This window comes from Panicum hallii, chromosome 9 (assembly GCF_002211085.1).
Source record: "Panicum hallii strain FIL2 chromosome 9, PHallii_v3.1, whole genome shotgun sequence".
In the NCBI taxonomy this organism is placed as follows: Eukaryota; Viridiplantae; Streptophyta; class Magnoliopsida; order Poales; family Poaceae; genus Panicum; species Panicum hallii.
Window position 1 is genome coordinate 56,116,597 of NC_038050.1, and position 19,690 is coordinate 56,136,286.

General features: G+C 51.0%; 3 protein-coding genes across 3 annotated transcripts; 2 read left to right on the forward strand and 1 right to left on the reverse strand.

The window, feature by feature from the left end:
- Positions 1–1,351: 1,351 nt before the first annotated feature.
- Positions 1,352–3,062, forward strand: LOC112875001 (putative pre-16S rRNA nuclease). Its single transcript, XM_025938659.1, has 6 exons — positions 1,352–1,695; positions 1,774–1,833; positions 1,959–2,071; positions 2,253–2,321; positions 2,615–2,666; positions 2,751–3,062. Exons 1-6 carry the CDS (start codon positions 1,393–1,395, stop codon positions 2,865–2,867), a joined length of 714 nt encoding a protein of 237 aa, XP_025794444.1. The 5' UTR covers positions 1,352–1,392; the 3' UTR covers positions 2,868–3,062.
- A 694-nt stretch (positions 3,063–3,756) lies between these two features.
- On the reverse strand, positions 3,757–7,347 carry LOC112875000 (putative glucuronosyltransferase PGSIP7). Its single transcript, XM_025938658.1, has 5 exons — positions 6,753–7,347; positions 5,608–5,869; positions 4,999–5,200; positions 4,756–4,903; positions 3,757–4,652 (listed from the first exon to the last, which is right to left on the reverse strand). The coding sequence occupies exons 1-5, from the start codon at positions 7,049–7,051 to the stop codon at positions 4,109–4,111; spliced, it is 1,455 nt and encodes a 484-aa protein (XP_025794443.1). The 5' UTR covers positions 7,052–7,347; the 3' UTR covers positions 3,757–4,108.
- Positions 7,348–14,922: 7,575 nt separating this feature from the next.
- On the forward strand, positions 14,923–17,897 carry LOC112875837 (QWRF motif-containing protein 7-like). Its single transcript, XM_025939833.1, has 4 exons — positions 14,923–16,473; positions 16,562–16,888; positions 16,979–17,086; positions 17,328–17,897. The coding sequence occupies exons 1-4, from the start codon at positions 15,883–15,885 to the stop codon at positions 17,451–17,453; spliced, it is 1,152 nt and encodes a 383-aa protein (XP_025795618.1). The 5' UTR covers positions 14,923–15,882; the 3' UTR covers positions 17,454–17,897.
- Positions 17,898–19,690: the final 1,793 nt, after the last annotated feature.

The window sequence follows — 19,690 nt, forward strand, 5'->3', positions numbered from 1 at the left end:
GACCACCATCGATGCGCGGCTCCGTCGGCGGCGACCACCACCGAGCCGCCGCGCCCACCGCCGCGCCGCCCGCCGCCCCCCGCCGCCGCCCGCCGCCCCCCGCCGCGCCCCCCGCCGCCGCCCGCCCCGAAGCGCCGCCCGCGGCCCTCCCCCCCGACGCGCCCCCCGCCAGCCCCGCCGCGGCCCCCCACGCGCGGCCCCTCCCTACCGACGCCCTCCCGCCGCGCCCCCTGCCGCGTCCCCCGCCGCCCGCCCCCCGTGCTGCTCAAGAAAAACAGAGAAAGGGATAAGGAACGGGAAAAGGGAGAAGGGAAAAGGGAAAAAAAGAAAGAAGAAGGGGAAAATAGAAAGAAAAAAAGAGGAAAGAAATACAGAGAGAAAAATGAAAGAAAAAAAAGAAATTATTCAATTATTTTTATAACGTGGATATATATTTTGTATAAATTATTATATATGTCAAATATTAACAAATATGAATATTTTCTTTCCAAAACGGTCATCTACATGTCCATGCGATTAATTAGCATATAAATAACCTTATGGGATCTCAGGGGCATAACAGACATTTCTTACAGAAATCTACAGCTGACAGTTGTTTCAGCCAAACAGCTTTCAGCTTTCCCACAGCTGTCGGCTCACAGCAGCTTTCCCACAGCTGATCCAGAAATCAGATTTTCAGGAATCTACAGCTGAACCAAACACACCCTAAGCTAGCCTGATTTGTTGCCAACGGATATTGATTAGAGCCAGCCAATCACATATATATATAGGGGTGTTTAATTCCATTAACACATACATACATCTGTGGTTCGTACGTATAGCTGATAGAAAGAAAATAAGCTTGCCTAATTTGTTGCCAACGGATGATGTTGATTGGAGCCAATCACATACATGCATGATATTTCCATTAACATGTGCACATATCGCAGAGGTAGGAAAGCAACCAAAGAGTAAGGAGGAGGCTCATTTGTCGGGCAGGTGGTTGGAAACACAAAGCAGGGGTTGCGGTGGGTCTAGGGTAAATTTAGGTAAAAAAAGTTTGGTTTTTTGAGCCGATTCATTCTCTAAAATGTGGTTTTGAGGTTTTTACCAAACTTTGGTACCCGCTAGCCACACAATGAGTTCTTCGTGAGGAGTACAGTGGATCTAATTTTAGTGAGAAAGGTTTTCAATTCTTTCATCCTATTATATATATAATAGAAATGTGCGCGTTAGGAGTCGGTAGCAGCGATAGCAACCTGAATTTCTCATATGCAGGGCCCAACGACGGCCCATAATCTGCACGTTGTCGAAAACTATGGCTACCAAGGCCGAATACGGCCCATAACTTCTTCCCCCTCCCTATCCAGTGCTGCCAATCACCCGCACCGACCGCCCAATCGCCGCCTCGCCATGACAACCGCGGTGGCTGTGGAGCTGGGGCCTCTCGTGCGGGCCGGCGCCCCCTCCTCCTCCTCCTCCCAGCGAATCCCACTCCCACGCCGTCGAAGAGCTGCCGGAGCTATCAGGGCGTCTCCCGTGTCCGGGCGGTCCGAGGACGCCGGCGAGCCCCCCGCCACGCTCCTGCCGAACGCGCGGCGGCGGGGGCGCGACCCGTTCTGGTACGGAGGCGGGTTCAGCCTCGGTGTGGACCTGGGCGACGCCCGCACCGGCCTCGCCGTCGGGCGGGGCATCACCCTCCCTCGCCCCCTCACTGTACGCACCCTCTCGCTCTCACTTCGACTGCTCAGAATCAAAGCCCCACTAGATTGAGGTGGGCTGGAATGGCGCCAGGTTCTGAAGCTGCGCGGGCAGAAGCTGGAGCTGACGCTGCTCGACGTGGCCCGGCAGCAGGTGGCGTTTCACTTGCCTTCTTCTCTTCGATCTGCTCTGAGCTGTGGCGGTTGACGTTTCAAATTTTGAACGCCATGTTCGTTTTGGGGTGTCCTGAACACGTCCCTTTGGTACCCGAATCGCAGGAGGCGGACGAGCTTATCATCGGGCTTCCCGTGTCGGCCGATGGGAGGGAGACGCCGCAGTCCAACAAGGTGCGGAGCGTCGTCGGGAGGCTCGCCGTCCAAGCGGCGGAGAGGTTCGTTGCTTGCGTGCAGTCTCCAAACTTTAGTGGGCGGTGCTTTTGGTCGCTAGTGCGCGTGCTGCAGCACCGTCAGTAGGCAAATTTCGCAGTGTTCTGAACTGCGAGTTCTTGGATTGCTTCAATGTGTGGTCTAGTGATTGCTGAGTGGCTGAGTGGATTTGTTTCCACCGCGCAGGGGCTTGAGGGTATATTTGCAGGATGAACATGGAACTTCGATAGATGCCCTTGATTACATGATCTCAACGTGAGTTTTATTCTTTTGCAAATGGCAAATTGGCGACCATTAGACAGTTTGACATGTCACTGTTGCTGCAACACCTAGCTGATATTGATGGTGTTGATTTGAGAATCTTGATATCGCTGCAACGCCCCTGATTTTTCAATCTGATCATTTAAATACCTATTCCTCCTCCATTCAACCAATATAAAATCTTGAGATTTGAGAATCCAGCATTTTCTACTGCACATCGCTAACTCTCAGATTATATTGATGTTTTAATTTGAGAATCTTTTCTGAGTATGAAGCTCATCTTCCAGGGGTGTCAAAAAGTCTGCCCGTGATGTCAAATCTGATGCGTATGCTGCAGTGGTACTGTGTATTATATGTTTCTACAAATTTACGCATGACTGGTTGCTTCTGGCTAATTTTGAAAAATGATTACTCTCGCTGTAGATGATACTGAAGAGATATTTCACGTCATCAGGTCAAGGGGCTAAGATTGTTCTTCCCAGGCAACCAGAATTGCAGGAAAAGTTAATAGCTCAGTCTAGGCAAGATGCTGAAATTTAGGAAGGCATGTCTTATACTTTCTCCAACTGTAGACAATATGTCCAATATTATTTACAATAAACACTTTGTTGCGATGTCATCTCAGTGACTTACGTTTTGGTTTTATACCTTGCACAATCGAAGGGAATTGGCAACAACTTCCATTTCTATACCATATCATCATTGGATGTGCTATGAATAAATAATTATTCGAGATGTTCTCAATGTGATCCAAGTTGCAAATTGAGCATAGGCCCAAAACAAAAACAGAAGTTGAGTATGATCATTGCTGTTCCTTCTTACCTTTTTTATTTTATCGATTACTCTAGAGCATCTGGGAAATAGTGAGTTGAGAAAGGAGATAGTGAAACCTAACTAGCCTTTGTCATGGAAGGAGGTAGTGAAACTTGTCTTTATCACGGAAGGGAGCTACTTCTCTCGAGTACGTACAGTCCAGAGGATTTACAAATAGGCAAGCTACCAGTACATAGTGGATCTATGATAGTAGATGTATGGACCACACCAACCTCTCTTTCTAGATAAGAAAAGAAATATTGTGGCATGTCAAAGCAATCTATTATAAGTAGGTAAAGAAAGGAATATACCCTCGGGTTGGGCATCATGTGTTTCTGATTTGGAAGGTGGGTACAACTGACCTAGTACAGCAGAAATTGCTCTTCGTTACAGGTTGTTAACATCTTAAGATTCTGATAATTTCTATGCTCATTTTTAACTAAATCCAGAAGTCTAAACAGTTCTGTACTTTGATTGCTATCTTCAGGAAATTCCTTTTGCTATCTTTTTCTTTTCTGGGTTTCCTACCTAGCCTTTTTCTTTCTAATACATTTGTTTATGATTTATATCTCAGTCATGCAAATTTGTGATACATCACTAGCCTGTTGGCCATATATAGGTCTTTGCCACTTTATGAGATTGCGTATTTACACAGTTTCCATCACAGAGACTGCAAAATATATGTTCAGTCATAGTTCGGATCATCCAAATTGGCAAGACACAAAGGTACTTTGCAACAATCCCCACACCCATTCCATGCAGCAAATATTCTTTTTTTTTCCAATTCAGTACAGCTGACCTATCTTTCCTGTATCTGCATCAATCATGGTTGCTGCAGGCTATGTTTGTACATTACTATCAACACAGTAGAATGCCTGAGCAAAACCGTCAGAATGAATCAAGAATTAGCCGATCCGGATCAGCTGTCCATGTGGTGATGAAGCATCTCAAATCTATGCATAAAAGAATCAGTACAGCTTGCTGAATTCAGTATCCTGTGTTTGTTCACCAAGCCGGGGGAAGAATGGATCCCTCTCAAGCATCGTCTGCAGTGAGTCCATCATCCTCACCAGGGATGCCCACAAGAAAGGTGCAGAGCAGAATGCGTACCCAAAGATTGCCAGAACCCTCACAATACCATCATTATACCATGGGAATGCCATTACGAAGAGCATACCAACAATCGCGAGCCAGATCGTAAGCACGTCAAGTGGCGGCAGCAGAAAAACATTGATCACAAGCACTGAAAGGGCTAGTGCGCCAAATAGGTAGACGGACCAGCCCATGATCGGATGAACTGTGCGTGGGATCACAAAGAAAGGAATGGAATATGCAGCCACCATAGCCACAATCACAGCCATCTTGATCAGCCACTGCACCAGGGCATTTTGCTTCTCAGGCCGCCTGTTATAACACAGTTTTGTCATCCCTGGCCTTGCCAATCTAGTGACTGCTATGATCACTATGTACATTAAAACTTCCATCAGAATCACTGGCATTTCAGCAGCATACCTGTGAAATATAAGCAAGCAAATATTAAGTGGACAGAACAGCAAACAAGTTTTCTGTCTGCTCAAGTACATAATTCGCTTCTATGTTGTTTTATTTGACTCACCCGAGATCATCCCAGCGCTGCTTGTGCCAGGAAAGGCCCAGTGGCAAGATTGGCCAGGACCACCAGTACCAAGGTTTGAACCAAGGGGCGCTGGGGAATGTGATCACACTGTTTGGCCCACATGGGACATGCCAATGCAGCTTGAGATCTGCAATGTTACATCAGAAGAGTGGTTAAAATCTTAAGAAGCAATAGTCACATGCAGGTGCGTTGGTGTTGAAGCTATGTAGCTATGGCACTCACAGTAGTAGGATGCATCCATTTGATAGCCAAGAGGAAGGCGATAGGTCCCATTGAGCTTTGTGTCATTCTCAGGAGGGTGAAACATTGGTTTGTCGAGCAAGTCTGGGTAGCACCCAACCAGAAAGCCTTGGTCAGCACCATCAGAGTTTTCACGGCCAATCTCCAGGTCATGAAGCATGCCCTTGAATACATCCATAGAAGGCTGCGGATTGAAGAAGAATCCAAGGTTAGTCTACTTGGCCATTTGCATACGTGTGAGCACAAAATATCTCAGGTGAGTGAATTTAACAGAAATCAATTAATGGATGGTTGGCATTGTCTACAGATCATTCATACAAACAGAAGAATTTTACTTCATTTTTGGGAGTGTCAATGCATACTCGAATCTGTTATTCGAGCTCAACTGGCAATTATGAATTGACGCAATTGTTAACACAGCTGTATATGCAGGGAGATCGGTTCAATTTAGGATTCATACTGTTACTAGACTAAAGAGCATCTCGAATGACATAGCTAAGCCAACAAGCCCAGACTATTTCATGCGGAATACTGCAAACTTTGGCCATATTGGACAGGTGACAGGTGGAACAGCAAACGTTGGGGTCATACCTGGAGCACGAAAAGACCAGTGTGGAAGTAGCAGGGGTTGATGAAAACAGCGCAGAACTGCCCGCATTGGAACAGCTCGTCGGTGTTCTGGAGGAAGATGTTGTCGGAATCAATCATGACGACACGCTCGTAGTCAACCAGGGTCCACGCGTAGAGCTTGTTCAGTGTCAGCTTGAACCTCCTGTTGATCCCTCCTAGATTGCTCTCGTAAGGATTCCTGAGGTTCTCCACTATCACCACCCTCATACCGTCCTCCTCCGTCCTGCATACAGTTCCCATTTATCGTCAATATCTGTTCATTTCACATTTTGCAGTAAAAACTACTGGAGCATTGAAACAGTTATTTCCTACGGATGTAAAACAGGCACTGAAAGTTTTGTTAACCATTTTGAAATGATCAAGCCATGATTTGGAGGGGAGTGTCACCGATTCAAATTAGTCATCTGCGGTTGACTTTGAAACGGCCAATAAAAGACATATTGGCTAGAAAAGAAAAATCCTCTGTGCAATCGCTGTTTTCTTAAGAAGAAAGAGGAAGGTTGACCGATGTAATTGGGCAGCAGCCAATTAACAAGTACAGGTTGGAACCAGAGCCAGGAAGCCAATAGTCAAGGCTTGACAGCCAGGGCACCCATGACAGCATATTCTGTGAGACTAAACAGGCACCTTGTAGCAAGTATCAATGGCACTGCGCGTCACGGCAAAATATGCATGCAGTGCATACCTCTCTGATTCTCTCCATGTGATGTGAATCACTAGAGTTACTACCCCCCACAAGACTTTAAAAAACAAAAGGCAGCCAGGAGAAGCTTCCTCTCTGCAGGTAGGCTCTGCCCCACTTGCCCAGCCTGCAAGTCTCATCGTGCTCCCAAGTACCCGAAACACCCCTCCTAGTCTTCGCCTTCCGTTTCCAGTTTCTACCGCACCGAGACGCGGCTTGCACCGCTTGATAAAAAAAAAAGCAATTTCTCCTAGAAATGGTTGGATATTTTTGTTCCCCTCTAGCTAGGAATGGCTTGAAAGATGGCTGATTAAGCAAGCTGGGAGTCCAACTGTCCAGGTCCAAGTCCAACAATGGAGACGCTGCGTCCGGGAGCGGAGGAAGGAGGCGGGGCGGTGGGGGCGAGGTCAGAGGTGTTACTCACATTGCGCGGACCCAGTCGCGCGGCACGTCGGCGGAGGCGATGAGGACGCGGTCGGCGTCGGCGCGGACCCGGGTGAGGGAGCGCATCATGACCCGCACGGCGACGTAGAACTCGTAGTCCCGCGGCGTGCCCATGTACATCATGGCGGCGTACGCGTGGCGGTGCCGCGCCGCCGGGCCCTCCACCCGCGCCAGCAGGCCCCGCCGCTCGCCCGCCGCCGCCGCCGCGGTCACCGCGAGAAGCAGCACCAGCACCGCCGCGAGCCGCCGCTCGGAGACCTGCGGCAGCCCCGCCGCCATCGCTGCCGTCCCACCTCTCTCTTTCTCTCGCGCGCGCGGGTCTCGCCGGCCGGTGCGTCACCTGCTGATCAGCGCGCGATCAATATGCGCCCGCCGCCGGGGCTCGCAAGGCGCCTCTGGCCGGCCTGTTTGCCTTGCTCGGCAACAGTGCGCGCGCGCGCGCGCGGATGGTGTCCGGAGGTGGTGGAGGAATCGGAGGGGGTGAAGATGCCCCGGACGACTCGATGCTTCTGGTCGGCAAAAGCAAGAGAAGAATGGAGAGACGGAAAAGAGATGGAGGGAGGGGAGAGGATGCAGGAGGGGAAACGGGACGGCGGCGTTTATTTATGAGCTGAGGGAGCGAGACCGGCCGGAGCAGCGGGACGCTTTCCCCTTGTCTCGCCTCGGCGTACGTCGGCCGGGGCGCGGGGGCCGGGTCCCACCTGGCCCGCCTGGCAGGGACCGCGACGGCCTCGGGCGGCCCGTGGCCGCGGCTAAAGCGAACGCCTCCGCCCAGAATGGAGCGGTTCCTTCCTTGCTGGGGTGGCTACTACTACTGCTAGGTAGTGTCGTGAAACGTGAAACGAGGCAAAGATTTGGAGACGAAGACCGAGGAGGAGGAGGCCGAGGTGTGCGGTGGGTTGGTGGGACGGCTCGGATGGACGCGACCCGTTCTACACGCGCTCGACGACTGGGCGAGGAGAGCGGGAGCCGGAGCGGATCCGTAGTCGCGACACGTTTCTTAATGCCGGGCTGCTGGCTAGTGGCAACTCCAGCAGGGCTTGGCTTGGCAGGCCGGCCAGCCGCGCTGGTGTGTTCGCGCTGCCTTTTTAGGGAAGGAACCAGGCAACCAGGTTTGGGACCTCGGCGGACTGGTTCGACGAATGTCGCAAAGGCTAGGCGAGATTGGCTCCTGTTTGCCTGGACCCGGGGTGTTGTCCCTCCGGTTTCGCTAGACCCAGGTCAGCTCCCGTGGGCACCATTTCGGACTTCCAGTGGCGCTACACGGTAAAGATGCGGGTCCCGTGCTGACCCTGCCTGATATGATGCAAGCCTATCTCGATTTCGTTCCATCTCATCTCATCCACGGCGCCATGGGCAACCGTCTTTCTTCGGAAGGTTTGTTTGTACACCTGAGAATGGATCATTGTATAAAATCCAACTAACCATATCCAACTAACATCCGATTGATGTCACGTTACCATCTAATCCGATCTAGTTGGAAGTCTTGTCATCCAATCATGTCCAATCCAACCTCATCTACATAATTATCTATCTAACCAATCCAATTTACGTCTGAGAAAGAAGGAAAGCATACGTTTCTACCATAGGGCGTAAACTAGCAGCCGCTTTCCATTAATTTCCCATGGAATTTTCACATACCTGATCTCGAAAGGTACGAGATCCTCGTACAGTGTGGTGGCGCCGTTGAGGAAGTGCAACGTTGACGAGGACTAGACCCCTTACGGCGGCAACGAGCACAGGATGAGGTGAGGCAGAAGCGGAGCGAAAGGAGCATAACCGCGGGACGCAGCGGCAAGGACAAGAGGTTCATATCCAACTTACTAACTCCGTCCTAAATTACAATTTATTTTAACTTTTTTAATATATATATTTTGCTATGCATCTAGATATACACTATGACTAGATATATAAAAAACTATATACGTAAAAATATCAAAACGAATTGTAATTTAAAATGGAGGGAGTAGATCCCGAATCCAATGAGATCGAGCTGCCAAAATCCAAGTGAATTTGAACCAGGCCTAATGCATTACCATGAGTAGTCGGTTGTCGTGGACCTCACCTCTCCAGCTCTCCTTCGTCCCTCCATCTGCTCGAATGAAAGGGAGTGAAAGAAAAAACACACCCGGACATGCATGGACCGGTCGACCTCGCACGCGTGGGTTCCAACGGGTCGACCACCTCAGGCTGAGGTTGACCGGGCGGAGCAGGGCGACCTTTGCTGAAAGTACACGCCGGCGCATCGCACTACAGAGCAGGCAGCAGAGCGCGCGGCCGAAGGGTCTCGCAGACGCAGAGCAGGGGATGCCATGCTGGTGGTACAGCGAGAGCTCTTCTCTCTTTCCCGGAACAGACTGAAGCATGGTGCCGCGTCAACGGCAAAACGCTCCAGTTTTACAGAAGCCACCCGTACGGAGCGCAGCATGCATGGGACCCAAAGTTAAGCACGGCATATTTATTACTTGTGCGGAACCATCCGCGTGACGCGTTATACGCCGAGCTGACGAGCGCAAGGCTAAAAACAAACAACTCCACAGTCCTCTCTGATGATATTTTGGCTTGGTAGCTAAGCTGCTCTGAGTTTTTAGTTTTATTTTTCTAAAAAGAAAACCCCTCTGATTCGACGTCGCGATCCAAGGCCATGAGATGGCCGCCTTTTGGAGAGCGGTGGGGGCCCACGCAGGGGCACACTTGTTCATCGCAAGAGACACAATCGCGCGGCGTGTTCGGATAAGAGCGGCGACGAGGCAGCCTGCACGATTAGAAGAACACAAGAATATGCTTCTCCTTTCGTGTGTTTTGTTAAATCTTTTTGGGTGCTTGGGGCGTACATATCCTTTCGTGTACTCAAGAAGGAACCAGTGACGCGCCTACACGTCTGAATTGATCAATTCGGCGTTTCGATACCACCGGCGTTGCTGATGCAAGGCAGCTCCATGATCGGGCCCCGCCGGCCGCTGCTGCGCGACGATACAATATCGCTGACGATGCATGAAGAGATTTATATATATATATATATAAGTTTTATCTACACTCGTTTGTAATTACTTTCACTATCAGAATACCATCGTGCGTATGTTCACGTACCCTTTTATCACTTTGAGTATATTCATATACTATACTAATTTTAGATACTTCAAAAGGATATGTAAAAAAATTTCAACATCATCCCTACTTTTTGATTATACATTAGTACTGGTATATAAAAATAAATATGTGCATATACTCCATGTATGGTCACATACTTAAAGTACCATCATAGATGGTCTAGTATGATCACATACATCTTATACATACCTTTTGTTACGTCAGATATATCTTATACTATGAGATATACACGTAGAAGTAGCTATATAAACACGTGTAGAATTGATTTTTTCGTACGGAGAGGAAGAGAGAATTGTCTTCTTGTTTGTACGTGCGGATAGCTGACACATACAGAAGCTAGCTCGACTGCTTATGTATATGATCCCTATCTCCTTCCTTTAGTTTTTTTAGAACAATCTCCCCATCCTATCGCGTTTTGGGGGGCGCCGCCATCGCCGTAAACAATAAGTGGCAATCCTGGAGCAATATATGTACATACGTACCCGGTGGATCGAATGGGCGTCAGCAGAAGGCTACTAGCTAGGTATTGCGCCTACCTCTGCCTGATCGGTGGGTGAGCAGGATGCTAGGCTCGCCGTCGACCTCACGCGGCAAAAACCCACGCTCTCTTTCTCCGTAAGGCTATCTCCAACGATGACGTATAAAATACAAGATTCATTCCACATTTGCATAGCGTTACATGTAAAGAATTCAATATCTATTTTTTATCTTCGCCAACACTAGATCCAAAAGAGAACTCTTTCTACGAATGAATCTTCGGAGGAGAGGATAATTAGATTTAGATTATGCTTCTTCTGGCACGCAAAATAAATTTTCTGTACAGGTACCCTGTTGGAGACTGAAATAGAACTATTGAAGACTTATTTTAGGTTTGAATATTCTTATGATCGTCCGTTGGAGACAGTCTAAAAGCAAGGGATAGCTATCGGCACAAGATGCCAGACGAGAGAATCTTGTGGCCACCGTCAAGTGCTCCTAGCTAGTAGCTACTCTTGTGCCCCCGGCAACACGGACGGTAAAATTCCCCTAGGACTCGCAGACCGTGCGTGTCGCCCTTGCTGCGTTACGAAAAGAAACAACGCCAAGCCGACGTGTGCGGGCGGCCATCTATCGTGCTCTCCTCACCGCCGATGCCTCGGCCTCGGCCGAGACTTTTACCTCCCTAAACCCCGTCGCGTAGCGTGTGTCCCGTGGCGATGGGTAGAAACGAACCGCACGTCTGCATCGCCGGCACCGCCCGCCGCAGGAAGTAGGAGGAGCTGCGCCGCGGCAAATGGCCTCGTCCGTCCAGGGCTCCAGGCCGAAGCACGCCGCTGCTGACCCAGTCCGCGTTAATTATTCCCTCTGCCCGTCATCTGCCCCTCGCGCGCGCTTCTGTCTTCCTCGTGGTTATGGTCACGAGACCGTGCGTATCGTATCGTGTCCAAGTCCAACTATTGTTACGCCCTACGCCTGGCAAAATATCTTCCTGCCTTGGCCCCTAATACAATTACTATATCTTTTTTCTGCCTCGGTGACCGGTCGTACATACGTCCGCTCGACCGGTTTTCTGTCCCCATCTCCCTCGTCAAGAATCGCCGCTTTTTTACTTTGCTTTTTCAAGCTCTCCGCGCTGCTTTGTTGACTCCCTGGCCGGCCCGGCGAGCCTACCGGCGAAGCAAACGGCCGGTGGTGCTACGGGCGGCGGGTGTGAACGCGATCCGATCGGTCCCCGCGGAGCGGATCCCGGCCGGCGACACGGTCGCAGGACACAATCACACAACCTCGTCGACGACTCCGATTTCAAGGCTCTGATCTGTAGGCGAATACTCCTAGATAAAGGCCGTGCATGATCGATCGAGTTCTACTGCAGTCGATGTTAATATAACTGTTCAAAGCTTCCTAGTTCTAGTGCAGTACACGACGTCACAGAACAAGCTAGCTAGCTTATTGACCGGACTCTACCTGCTGGTTATACGACGATGTAACAATCAATCCACGCGGAGACGGGAGGACAGAGCACCGATCGTGGTCTAGATTGTTGGAATTTTTTTGTCAAAAAGACCGAAAAATAAAAGGATAAGGAAAACGGAAAAAAATGAGCTGTACCACGCTTTGATCGGAAGCGCAACGGACTCGTACTTATGGTTGCGGCTCCCAAGTCGTCCAACGCCATAATAAATAGTGGGATCCGGCGTTTTTGCCAAAACCCTAGCTGCCCCACTATAGCCACCCGATCTCTGGCGGTGTTGGAGCGATTTGAAGGCCGTCGCCTACTCGCCGCCGCCATCCCTGGACAGTGCTAGTGAAGGTCCGAAGGATGACGGTACCCGCCGCGACCTTCTACGACTACGCTGTGAACAACTACAGGAACAATTACGGAAGCGTCTTCGTCATCCCCGACACCAGCCATGGCCGGATCTGCATCAAACGTTGCACCTGGTCTAGATCTGAACTTTGTTCATATTCTTTAGGTTGTGCTCATGTTGTTTAGGTGCTAGATCCTATTAAGTTGAGTTACTAAGCTATATTATTCCTACATTTGGTATAAGTCAACCATCTCGTATTAAGTTGAGTGATTTTATGCATTGTGGATATTTACGTTACAATAGAATTGATTCACTGTTGCGGTACATTGTCTCTTTACATAACTCTACTTTAAGAATATACGTCTTTAGATTAAAGGGAAGAATGTTGGAATTTTTGGTGGTCAAGAAGGCCGAAAAATAAGAGGATAAGGAAAATGTGAAAACGAGAGATGAGCCCGCCTTGATCGGAAGCGCAATCGACTCATGGTTGTGGTCCCAGGTTGTTCAGCGCCATAATAAATAGTGGGTCTGACGCTTTTGGAAACTAGCCTAACCTAATCAAAACTCTAGCCGCCCCACTACAGCTGCCCGATCCCCGACGGCGCTGGAGCGACTTGATGGCCGTCACCTGCTCGCCACCGCCATCCCTAAACAGTGCCTGTGGAGGCTCGAAGGACGACAGTACCTGCCGCCGCGACCTTCTACGACTACGCCGAGAACAACTACAAGAATGACTACGGAAGTGCCTTCGTCGTCCCCGACACGAGTCATGACCGGATTCGCATCAGTGTCGCATCCGGTCTAGATCTTAACTTCGTTCGTATTTTTTAGGTTTTGCCCATGTTGTTTAGGTGAGATCCTGTCAAGTTATTTAGGTTGTGCTCGTGTTATCTTTAGGTGCTAGATTCTGTTAAGTTAAATTACTAAGTCATGTTTTTTTCCTACATAGATACCCGGCATGCGGTGCGCTGGTCCTCGACGCTACGCCGGTGTGTTGGGTTCCTCCTCGTGTGTGGGTTTATACTTGAAGCACTGATCAGCTGTGTTCAAGCGAAGAAGGATATACTATCTACTTAAAAAACTGGTAGAATGGCAAGGAGCTTATTAGCTTCCTCTGCTGGCCATATTTATAGTTAACAAATGGAACAACTAAGCCATAGTTAATTAGCCAAACTTACGCAGGATCTGGGCGCAATCGATCGGTCGACGGTGGCAGCGAGCACAAGGTCAACCGTACCTCAACCAATATTTAGCCACCGCACATGAGACTCTTGAGTCTACGAGAGGGAGTGCAAACCGAGATCCGCCTCAGAAGAAAATCAATCGGGGATTCCTCTTTTGGTGTGTGGGTCCGCGGCTTCAAGGGTCAGGCTTGGATTTTTGTCTAGATGCGCCTCCGCTGCCAGAACAAGATTGACGCAAGCGAATGGATCACCTTTAGCTGGGCCTCAGCCCATCAGACCGAAGTCGCTCAGAACAAGGCGCGTTTACGGCTTTACGCCAGGCCTGCTCGAGTTACAGTCACATGTGGAACTGGGAATGGGGGGGATTCTCAAAATCCAAAGTCTTTTTGAAAACTAAGACTTCGTTGAAAATCCAAAGTCTGATAGGACCTTTTCTCTTTGGACTTCGTTGGACTGAACTTATTTTGGACCTTGATGTCCACGTGCTTCAGTTCCAAACGTATTTAAATTACTTAAGTTATATATGGACAAATTTTCTTTTTTTGCGTGCCCAAACTTTTACTGGACGGGACGAGTTCAACTATTCAACCCACCGCCGCCTTTCGTCTTCCGCTCCGCATAGCTCCAGCTGGACGCCGCCTCCTCGCCCGATCCTTAACATCCACGTAACTCACCACGCGTCACGCGTGCATGAGTCGATGAATGGAAGTTCTACGGCATGACAGTGCAATCCTCGAATGACACTCCGATATTTTTCATCAAGAAGTACAAAGTTGCTTGCGTGTTACTACTACTTCACTTTTTAAATAAAAGGCATGAGACGGATGGACAGGACGAGGGAATAAAAGGCGTAGCATTATGTTTGGGCCAACTCATGGGCTCTTTTTAGTGTTAATGGGCTGTCCACCAGTCTCTCAATCCAGCCTTTCTCCCCGTGGCCCTTTTTGACTTTGTGACTCGCTCTCCCTTGAATCGAGCGTCGGTCGAGCAGCACCGAGGCAGAGCACTATCAATCCTGTTGGCCGTTGCGCTGCCCTGCCCTGCCCAGCGTTGAGTGCAGACTTGCCGAGATGAGCAGCGGCCGCTGGGCAGGGGGCGCAGGCACAGCCGCACAAGCAGAACTAGCAGCGAGCGGCCGGCCGTCACCGTCGCACGGGCAGGTGACCGGCGATTGCGTTTGGGCCAGTGAAGAACGACTGAAACCGGAGGGGGAATCGCAAGGGCAAGGCTAAAATGAGAGGTACGTATAACGATGAATTTTGCAGCTCTAGTTTCGAGTCTTGCTTCGTTGTCTATGTTTATGGTTTCGTCGCACCGTAATTTTGTTTAATTTTGTCCTCTGCCATTGCGCGCAAGCTCAAACGTTATCTTCAAGAACGCACATGTACTCTGAGCATATCATCACATTGTCATAGTGACATACCATATGCACAATAACCACTTGGACATTCATGCCAATTATCTCTCACACAGAGGGTAGACCAAGGCACTCTCAACTTGATCGGTCAATTTACAGTTTCTCTTCTCTATGCTTCCATGGTTAGTAACCAGCTTCGAATAACTCCCAGATGTTTATAGGGTTATAGTATGCATGAGTGAGATTTACCAGGACGAATGCGCATACGTATATGCGAACATCTACCTTTATGACATTGTGTTTCGAAAAAAAGATAGTCTCTCTTAATTTCATGATCATGGGAATCGAAACGTGATCTTGACCTTGGATCAGTATAGAGCTGCAAGTTTCTTTGTAAGATAGGTACGGCATACCCTCAACTCCCACCTAAAATGACCACTTTATCTCTCCCAACGCTGACACCTCTCTTCCTTCACTTCTTCAGGACGTACTCTTCCCGAAACAAGTAGAGAAAATCGCAGCGTGCGCACGGCCGAACAGTCTCGTTTTCAGCTCGCGGTGACGTACGTACGAGCTCTCCGCACTCTTCTACACTCTAAAAATGGCTCCCCTCTCCCTTTCTCCCACCAAACCCCACCATTTCACCCAATACATCCTTTCCACATGCCTCCAAAAACCAATCTAAAACAACTTCTCCTCTTCTAAACACATCATGAAAAGCATGCCTCTCGATCGGTACAAATATAAACTGCCAATTAATATTCTCCAATTAACCAGCATACAAATCGCCGATCTGATCGATACTCCTAACGCAAACAAACCACAAGATGATCGATTTGTAGAAATGTCATAATTCGGGCACCTAATCGAGAGGATATACGGCGTGTGGTTCTTCTATCATGTCATGAGAGTGACTTGCCCCCACAAAAACACTTCTTTCGCCGTGACACAACGTCGCAACTCGATCTCTTCCAAGTACAAGCCAGAGCTCTTGCGCTAGCTATCTCAGCCCAGCCAGCCAGCCAGTGCGTTGCGTTCTTCTTCTTCTTCCTCTGGTCGAGTATTTTGGCCTCTTGAACAATGCACTGATAGCCAGATAAGCGAAGCCTGTATTTATTAATTTATTACATTAATTATTTTATATATCGGTCCTATATTTATCTCGTGTCCATGGAGTCCTACGGCGGCTCCCCGCGGCCGCGGACGACGTCGGTGCCCTCGCGGCGGCCCTGCACGGCGGCGACGGCCTCCCGTGCCGGCTCCGGCGCCTTCGTCTACGACGGCATGCGCGCCACGCCGCTGTCCGCGTCCGCAGCCAACTTCACCCGTTGCATCCGCAAGGCGGCGTCCTTCGCCCACAAGAAGCCGCCGCCCAGCGCCGACGCGCCGCCGCCGCGGCGCACGCTGAGCAGCAAGGAGAACAGCGGCGGCGCCGGCGCTGCGTCGACGCCGGACGCGCGCGCGCTCCTGATGCCGCCGCGCAGGTCCATGCCCGAGCCTGGAGCCGCCGCGAGGGGTCCCTGGGAGCCGACGAGGCGGAGGCGGAGCAGCAGCAGCGCCGGGACGACGGCGGACGACGCGGGCGCCGCGAAGGGGTCGGCGGGCGCGCTGCGGGAGGTGATGGCGCCGCGCAGGAAGGAGGAGCCCGAGAAGGAGGAGGCCGCGCACCGCGCGCGCGTGCTGACGGCGCGGCTGCTGCAGTGGCGGTTCGCCAACGCGCGCATGGAGAAGGCCATGGCACGCGCCACCTCCGCCGCCGAGGTGAGCCATCATCAGTCACGACTCATGCGTGCAGATTTCTCGCTACTTCGTCTGATCTCTGACGGGGCACGTCGGCGCGCTCGCGCAGAACAAGCTGTTCTACACGTGGCTGCGCGTGGCGGAGCTGCGCAACATCCAGGCGGCGAAGCGGATCGTGGCGCAGCGGCGGCGGCAGAAGCTTAAGCTGGCGCGCCTGCTGCGTCCGCAGCTCCCGCTGCTGGCCTCGTGGGAGCCCCTCTCCAAGCCGCACGCCGACGCCACCGCCGAGCTCGGCCGCGTCCTCGCCACGGCCTGCACCGGCCTCCCCTTGGCCGCCGGCGCGCAGGCCGACTCGGAGTCGCTGCGCGAGGCCGTGTCCTCCTGCGCGGGCACCGTCGACGAGATCGAGGCCATCATCGGCACGTTCCGCGCCACGGTACGCGCGGGCTCATCGTAGGGACACGCTTTGCGAATCCACACGCTCATCACCAGCTCGATCGGTCACGATTTCTACATGCGCATCCAGGCCGGCGCGACGAGCGGCGCGCTGGGCGAGCTCGCGCGGACGATCCAGCAGGAGGTGGAGTGCCTGGAGGAAGCGACGCGGCTGTCGAGCATCGTCACCGGCTTGCAGGTGGGTGCCCCGTCGTTCTCTTCTCTGAAGATGATGCCTCGCCGTAGCCTAGGCGATACTAAACCTCTGGATGATGGCTTGTCAGATACACGGCCGATCTGGTCGATTCCTAGTAGCTATTTCGCAGCTTCCAGTACATGTTCTTGACTCAGGCCGAGGGCTGAGGCCGACTTCACACACCACCAGCAAAGAAGAGTAGGGCGCCGTGCTGAGCTGCTTTCTCATGCCTTTTTCTGTGCAGATGCGGGAGGTGAGCCTCCGGGCGAATCTGATCCAGGCGAAGCAGAGGCTCGCCGGCATGGGGTCGGCATCGGGGCCGGCCGTCCTCGCCGCGCCGGCGTTCGCAGCTCCCGGTTGGTGTTTTTGATCGCACCGGACACGAGCGGAAGCAGGGAGTACAACTGCTCACCCTGCCACCCACTATAATTAATTTAAGAAAATTGATTAAGGCGCGAGACTTGTGCTCGTCGCCAAGGGAGGACAGCTGATTCGACGCGTGGTTACTTGTGCGTGCGCGTGACTGGAAATAAGCTAAGCGGTAGTAGTTTGTTTATTGGGGGTATATATATCGTCCATGAGGTATTTATTAATTTCTTTGCAGGGGTGCATTTGTTGTGTATTTGCTGTGTGTGTATTTGTGAGTGATTTTAATTTGAGTTATTCATGGTTATTTGTGTTCAAAACTTGTAATTTGAGTTACCAAAGGATTTATGCGTATGTATTTATGCATTTCTGATGGGAACAACTGAATAATGAGCTGGTATGTACAGTAAGAAAGTGTTTTTAGCAGATAACAGAACACAGTTGCGAAGCAAATCATCAAAATTTTAAAAATCTTTTTGAATTTGATTATCTGTTTTAACCTGATACTTTCGTTAAGTCGTGTTTACCTTGCCGGCGATTGTAGACGCCCATGCCGCAGCAGGCCGGCAATCGGAGTTTTTTTTTAAAAGGGGATAAAAAAGTTAAAATTCGAAAAAGAGAATCCGGATGGGAAAAATTGGGAAATTGGGTACCCCCGCCCTTTGATCGGGCGAGATGCGTGGGGCCGGGGACCTCCGGCCCACCCATCGGGCGGGAGGTTCCAAAAAATTTCCAGGGGCCTCTTCGCGAATAAGAAAAGTTTCTTATTCGCGAAAAGGCCCCTGCAGCAGGCTTTTTGCCCGTCCAGTAGGCGGGATGCTTCCCGCCTATCAGACCCGAGGCCACCGGGCTGGGGACATAACGTAGTTTAAAGAGGTCTAAGAGATTAAGTCCGTCTTATCTCTTATTCATTTTGTTTATCTCTTGTTTATCCCGTTTAAATAGGAGATAGAGCTAACCAACACGGAGGGGATCTACTCGAGATATGTTCTGGTATGATCCCTCAGCGGAGGTTGGTTAGCACCTTTGTAACTCTGGCCTCTCGGATATATAAGGGAGGTCAGGGACCCCTCTCAAAATAGAAGATCATTAGGTCATCCTACACCAAAGGCAATACAAACCACCATACAGGACGTAGGGTGTTACGCATCTTGCAGCCCGAACCTATCTAAGCTTTGTGTTCCTTGCACCTTCGAGTTTCTGATCTTGGCGTCCCTTCACCAAAAACTTACCACCTTGGGTATATCCCACGGTGGGCAGCCGGTTAAACACCGACAGCTGGCGCGCCAGGTAGGGGAGCGCGTCGAAGATCCACCGGCGAGCTCAATGGCATCTTTCAATTTCATCAGGTCAGTTCCCTCTCAGGGTACGACATTCGTTTTTGCCTCGTGGGTTTGCATCGCAGATGGTGCGGGCAACTTTCGGCGATTCCTCGTCGACATGAGGCCAAAAACCTTCGCTGCGGATCCTCGCAGCGGCCTCAACAAGTTCGTCGACGAGCTCGACAACTTGCCGCTCCATACCTCCGCAGCACGGGTCGAGATGGAGTCTGCTCCAGGCTCGACTTCTTCTGGTGTTGCGACAGGTTCCCCTGGTTTGGACTTGTTCCAATCTAGGGATCTGCATGGTCGATCTCAACTCGGCTCATGCAAACCGGCCACTGATCTTCAGGAGGCCAACGTATCTGGGTTCCTCTCCATGTTAGAGAAGGATCTGGACTTGCTGCTCTAGAACGGAAAGCCTGAAGTCACCGCGTGTCGGGGGGCTTCGGGTTGTTCTGGTCCCGGTGATTTGGTGATTACCTCTTTGCCGAAGGGGCGCATTGTGCATTGGAGGGGCATGATGCTCTCCGATCTACTCGAGGCAGAGGGTCGGCTTGTGGCTCACCTCGAGCCATTGCCCTTCCAAGAGGGCAGGCCATTGGCCACTGTGGCGGAGGGGTCGACTGAACTAGTCGACGAAAGCTCTCGTGACCTTTCCTCCCGCCAGGTGCTGATGGCCGAAGAAGGCGAGGACGATGGGGATCTTCCCATCGTCAACTTTGAAGCGATCTCCGAAGACGAGATCACGGCCAACGCTGGGTATATCCCACGGTGGGCAGCCGGTTAAACACCGACACCGCCCTTCCAGTGGGCGGGAGGCCTCCCGCCCGGCCAGGGGGCGGGAGGTCCCCTGGTTATGGTTTTTGTTATACTTTCTTAGAATTTATGTTTCACAAACAATTTGAAATTCAGACTTTTT

What these genes read in the sequence shown, in the direction of transcription:
- LOC112875001 (XM_025938659.1), top strand. Translation starts at nt 1,393, where the DNA reads ATGACAACCGCGGTGGCTGTGGAGCTGGGGCCTCTCGTGCGGGCCGGC. An exon ending in CTTGATTACATGATCTCAAC is followed by an intron (nt 2,322 to 2,614) that starts GTGAGTTTTATT and finishes CTCATCTTCCAG; the next exon opens with GGGTGTCAAAAAGTCTGCCC. An exon ending in CTGATGCGTATGCTGCAGTG is followed by an intron (nt 2,667 to 2,750) that starts GTACTGTGTATT and finishes CTCTCGCTGTAG; the next exon opens with ATGATACTGAAGAGATATTT.
- LOC112875000 (XM_025938658.1), bottom strand. Translation starts at nt 7,051, where the DNA reads ATGGCGGCGGGGCTGCCGCAGGTCTCCGAGCGGCGGCTCGCGGCGGTG. An exon ending in CTGGTCTTTTCGTGCTCCAG is followed by an intron (nt 5,201 to 5,607) that starts GTATGACCCCAA and finishes TTCAATCCGCAG; the next exon opens with CCTTCTATGGATGTATTCAA. An exon ending in AATGGATGCATCCTACTACT is followed by an intron (nt 4,904 to 4,998) that starts GTGAGTGCCATA and finishes GTAACATTGCAG; the next exon opens with ATCTCAAGCTGCATTGGCAT.
- LOC112875837 (XM_025939833.1), top strand. Translation starts at nt 15,883, where the DNA reads ATGGAGTCCTACGGCGGCTCCCCGCGGCCGCGGACGACGTCGGTGCCC. An exon ending in GCGCCACCTCCGCCGCCGAG is followed by an intron (nt 16,474 to 16,561) that starts GTGAGCCATCAT and finishes GCGCTCGCGCAG; the next exon opens with AACAAGCTGTTCTACACGTG. An exon ending in GCATCGTCACCGGCTTGCAG is followed by an intron (nt 17,087 to 17,327) that starts GTGGGTGCCCCG and finishes TTTTCTGTGCAG; the next exon opens with ATGCGGGAGGTGAGCCTCCG.